Raw genomic sequence first — 5,461 nt, forward strand, 5'->3', positions numbered from 1 at the left:
CCACTTAATTTTCTTTTGAATTTAAGTTAACCATGTGTATTCAGATGGAATGCGAAATAATTCGATAGATTGCATATTCTTAAATTGGATAATTTCAACATCCGTTCTTTTATGAGGCACGAGCAAAAACATTTATTTTGTGTTCGCGTCTAGACGTAACGGTTGAAGTTGAATGCGCCGAAGGGTTTTCATCATTCCGGCCACGTTGGGTCCTATTGTCTAATCGATTAATTGTTTTCAACGTTTGCTTTGTTTTTTTCGTTGTTTCTTCTCTCATTTCCGTTTCATCGCAGGCCGAAGACTCCTGCAGAAAGTTTGCGGCAACGATACGGGCCAGGGCGGAGGCGGCGTCGGAGGCGGTGGTGGTGGTGGTGGAGTAGGAGGTGGCCCCGACATGCCGTGCACCAGCGCCACGGACAGCGACATCAAGACGTTGGTGCTGAACAACCTGGACGCCGTCCACACCTCCAATCAGAACCTGCTGCAGCTGTGGCACCATAAAAAGATCAAGCTCGATCAGTGCTTCCAGCTGAGGCTCTTCGAGCAGGATTGCGAAAAGGTTTGCATAGTACGCAAGTTTTTTTTTTTATTAATTAATCGACGATTTCGTTTTAGATGTTCGAATGGATCTGGCACAATCGCGACGTATTCCTACTGAATTACGTGGAAATAGGACACACCTATCAGCTGGCGAAGCAGCTGCAGGAAGAGCACCAACATTTCACGATGAGCTCGATGAACGTGTACGTGAACATCAATAGAATTCTGTCGGTGGCATCGAGATTGATCGAGGGCGGTCATTATGCCGGTGCTCACATCAGATCAGTTGCCGGACGTTTGGACAGGACGTGGAAGGACTTTGCCGCAGGACTGGACGAACGCAACGCAGTCCTCTCCTTGAGCGTCATATTCCATCACAAAGCGGAACAGTACGTGGACAACGTGTCCGCTTGGAACGGAGCCTGCGAGAACGGAAACATCCCCACCGAAATACTGCTTCTTGAAAATTCGATACACCAACATCAGAACCTCTACGAGTCGATGTGCCAGGCCTACACGGAGGTAATTCCAAACCGACGAAACGGACGCAGTTTTACTACATTTCATATATTTTTGTTTGTTTTGTTTATTTAAACATTTCCATCTAATGTAGGTTTATAACTCGTATCAATCACTTTTAAACGGATTAGATGTGATGCTTCAGGTGTGCCATAATTTGCCAGAATCTAAAAACGATGGTTCTGATAGGAGCATTCTCGCCAATGTATGATATACACAGTTTTCATTCTATTCCAGCTTTTCTCTTTTCTTTTCGGGGTCGGGTTCGTTGGATCTTCTACACCGGTGCTTCTTAACCTATGCGTCTCAACCCTCGTAACATTGATAACAAGGTGGAGACCCAGAGTACTTTAAGAATCACCTGACTAAACTAATCTTAACATATTTCCTCGTTTACTACTTTTTTATCATCATAACCGATTAAAATCAAACACTACTCGATCAGATTCATCGTCAACAGTAACACATTTTCAATTTCATGAAACTTCTAAACCCAAATCGACGTTATGATCAGTTCGAATCTTAACTAAACTTCCAGTTTCTTGCGAATCACTCATTCATAACGCATAATTAGAATCCGTACAATCTAAACAGGTTTGAGATTATTATAAATTGTGAGCTTCGTATCGCAAGGGTTGAACGGACAGCGTTTATCAGGACGGGCGTCTTGAGGTGTAATCGCGTTCGTTATTACTGTAAGTGCTTTAGTGATGCTCCGTTGCATATTGGAAGGATGTTTTATTACTAATAGGTTTCTCCGCGCGCGCGCGTTACTTTATGTGTGTATGTGCATCCGCTTTGATTAATTCCCCGTCTACGATTATAATTCGATTTTTGGGGGGAGGGTCGAAAATGTGATCAAAGAATATGTATGAATATGAATGTATGCGTGTGTGATGTGGGTAAGGGAATACGGAGAAACCCGAAAAAAAGTAAATAAAAGTGTAGAGGAGGAGCGCGTTTTGCTTTGATGTTGTGTCTCCTCTCTCTCTCCTGTAATAATTAGTAATGCGATGTTCGCGACTGATGATGATGATGAATATTGTACGTGATAAATGTGTCTGTAATGAGAGCGTTTCAATCGGGCGGGGCAGTGGAAATTCGCAATTTGCATATTCATTAAATAACGTTACTACGGAAATATATTATTTATTTACGTGTGCCACATTTATTATTTATTGCAGAACGCGAGATATGCTGCAATTGCCCCGCGTGCACGTATTATTATTATTTTTATTATTTCAACGAAATTTGCAGCCGAACGCAATTGAATTGCAAATTCTTGTTTATTACATCGCGCGAAGTTCGAACCGATACGGGAAATTTTAATTTGATTTGGTCCACTTCCACTCTTCATTTCATATTTATTTGAAGAAGCTTTTTGAATCTTGAATTCAATTACACTTTTGAAGATTCTAATATTTACATCTGATATCTTCAAATTATTGATACAAATATTAAAGACAAAGTTTCTTAACATTGATTCAAAGATGTATTTTAATCAATGAATCTGATTTAGTAGAATGTTTAGTAATCAGTAGTTATTTTTTTCTAATATTTATGGAGTAGTGGTGATGTTGAAATCCGAAAAGAAAATTAGTAAACGAGCATGAATTTACAAGAGCAGCAAACAAAATAAATCACGTCTTGGTTGGTGCCTGAACACATTTTCCCTCATTTTAACATGTTTTCTCTCTTTTTTTTATGTATCGAGATCTTAATAATTGTTGTACGACTGTCGTTCTTATATAATAATTGTCTAATTACGAATTTGGTGTTGGTTTTGTTTTTGGTAACAGGTTCATAGTACAAGCAAGAAGTTACTTTATCAATTAGACCACTTGGTGCAAGTCTGCAATCAGCCAGGAACTGAACGGAAACATGTAATTATTTCCCCTCATACACACACATACACACACTCACAACTTATTTACTTTAACCACGTCCAAAATAACCAGAGCTCTTTCTTTATATTCCATTAATTTATTTATATTAATACTATTTTATTTGTTTGTTACTAAATGTTTGAGTCAGAAAATTTGATAATAATTCGTTTTCCCCCAACAAATTGAAATTGTTTATGGACAGAAGCTTAATTGTTTATTTGGTAGGGTGACGGTAGTAATTATGAGAATAGGCCGGGCGGTAATCCGGCGGCGGATTACAGCGAAGGGGCTAGTCACGTTTTGGCTGTGATCCACCAAATACTGAACCATCATCGGGCGCTCGAGCAGAAGTGGCATGCGAAGAAAATCAAGCTCCATCAAAGATTAGCTTTAAGATTGTTCCAAGAGGATGTTAAGCAGGTATCTATCTATCTTTCGAAATCTATTCGCTTCGCTCTTCGTGTATAACTGCTCTTTTTTGTTGTTGTTGTCGTCGTCGTCGTCTTCAGGTACTCGACTGGTTATCCAATCACGGGGAGGTTTTCATTAGGAAGAACACCGGCATCGGACGCAACCTCCAGAAGGCCCGGGTCTACCAGAAGAGTCACGAGCATTTCGAAAACGTAGCTCAGGTGAGTGATAAATTTCAATTGTTTACATATATAAAAGTGAATGTAAATTGTCGTAATAACAGTTTCCACTTTATGAGAAACGTGAGCATATGGATTTGAATAGTAAACGCGTGCTGGTTTGGTTGCCTATAATACAACACACTAAACATTAGAAATCGATATAAGAACAAAACCTTTTAATAGCGAATTAAATGTACCAACAACAATATTGACTATAAATTATAACAAAACATGAAGTTAATGAAACTTCATTTCATGTGCTATAAAAGTTGCATATACCGGTATGTATGTTAGTGAAATTTCATAAGGATTTTCTCTTTAAATTTTAAACATGAAATAAGGATTTTGATTTTATGTATTACTAATGTAATATTTGAAAATTAAGTAATTTACAGATAAATTAATTTCAATTGTTTTCATGTTATTGATTATTTTGTTTTTTTTTTTCTTATATTTGAAACTAGGACAAAGCATTGATGAATTATACTATTAAGTAATATATTTGAACAACTAAATCTGTCTATACATAATATTACGTACTTGCTACAAGGAAGAATTATTGAGTAATACGAAGCCATTGAAAATAATGCTATTTACATTGCAATTACATAGAATAATTGGTATTGCAGTACGGGCGCGCAGCGGGAAACCATAACGGTTACACAATGTGCTTTTAAAATGCAAAATCAAGTTTGCTTTGTGAATTATCCATACGCCTTCTGGGCTTCGACGAAGATGATGATGATCATCATCATCATCTCCGACGTTCCCGACTTCATCTTCTTCGTTTCCGTTTCCTTTCCCATTGAAATTCTGGTTCTTATCTCGAACGCATTGGATGGAAATACGGAGTGCAGTGCGAAAGAAATAATAATAATAATAGCCTTCACCCATCCCGGATCGCACCGGAAATGCGTTTATTATACGACCAGAACAGAACGATTTGTGTCGATTCAAATGCAAATTTATTTCGACCACACTTTATTATTATTATTATAATAATAATTATAACTTGAACATAAACAACTACCGTTTCGATATTAATCAGTTTTAACAGTGGGACGATATTTGCATTCGTTTCTGAACTGTTTATATAATATTTAAATAAAAATGGAAATTTGTTTAACAGTTTACTTTGAGATTGATATCTTGAGAGAGTTAAGCAATGCATGATTGTGGATAGTTCATTCAGTTGAAATGTTTAATTTAGAAGTCTTAATTAATATATGGAGTTGTGTGCACATGTAGGCATGTTGTTTTAATGAAAAAAAAAAAGGTTCTTTGATCCTTGTAGAAAAATGCACCCTTTATTCGGGCACTAATAAATGGCCCCACTTTCTTATGGCTGCATATCCACCCTAGCACTACAGGGAGCAATACATGTTGGCTATAGAGGAATCCGGTCCGTCTCGCATTCTCTTCCTCCTCCCCCTCATCCAATTCCACGCGTATTTGTCAAGGAAATGAGTGGTAAAAAAGGCGTAAACAGCAGCTGTGCTTTGATGCGATGTGCCAGATAACATAGACACAAAGAGGGAGGGTTGTATATTCTGCGTAATAGAAAATAACTTCAATCTCTCTCTCTGTTACTTTTGTTACCTAACTGCATGACGCGAGGGGATGCTGCGTGCTTTTTACGATCTCGTCCCATTCAAAATCCCATCCCTTTTTGGAAATCCAACAAGTAAAGCGGGCCTAATGGCTGGCAATTTATTAGCGTCTGCATAAACATCTATCTGCATAATTTCAAAAAAGGGATGGATGGATGGAAGAAGGGTGCCACACACAAAAGCGTTTATATTGTAATTAATTGCCTCCATCCCCCCCCCCACACCAACAGTAAAATTGAGGTTTTCTTTTTTAAGTAAACAAGATTTATGCTAA

At 38.0% G+C, this 5,461-nt stretch overlaps 1 protein-coding gene across 1 annotated transcript; it reads left to right on the top strand.

The window, feature by feature from the left end:
* Nucleotides 1-293: 293 nt before the first annotated feature.
* On the top strand, nucleotides 294-3,577 carry LOC108562952 (kalirin-like; the record flags this gene model as incomplete). Its single annotated transcript, XM_017921468.1, has 5 exons — nucleotides 294-559; nucleotides 616-1,062; nucleotides 2,859-2,942; nucleotides 3,171-3,365; nucleotides 3,455-3,577. Coding segments are annotated over 5 exons (1,115 nt in total), but the record flags the coding sequence as incomplete, so codon positions are not given.
* Between the last annotated feature and the right edge of the window lie 1,884 nt (nucleotides 3,578-5,461).

This window comes from Nicrophorus vespilloides, unplaced genomic scaffold (assembly GCF_001412225.1).
Source record: "Nicrophorus vespilloides isolate i.1.1-1 unplaced genomic scaffold, Nicve_v1.0, whole genome shotgun sequence".
Lineage (NCBI taxonomy): Eukaryota > Metazoa > Arthropoda > Insecta > Coleoptera > Silphidae > Nicrophorus > Nicrophorus vespilloides.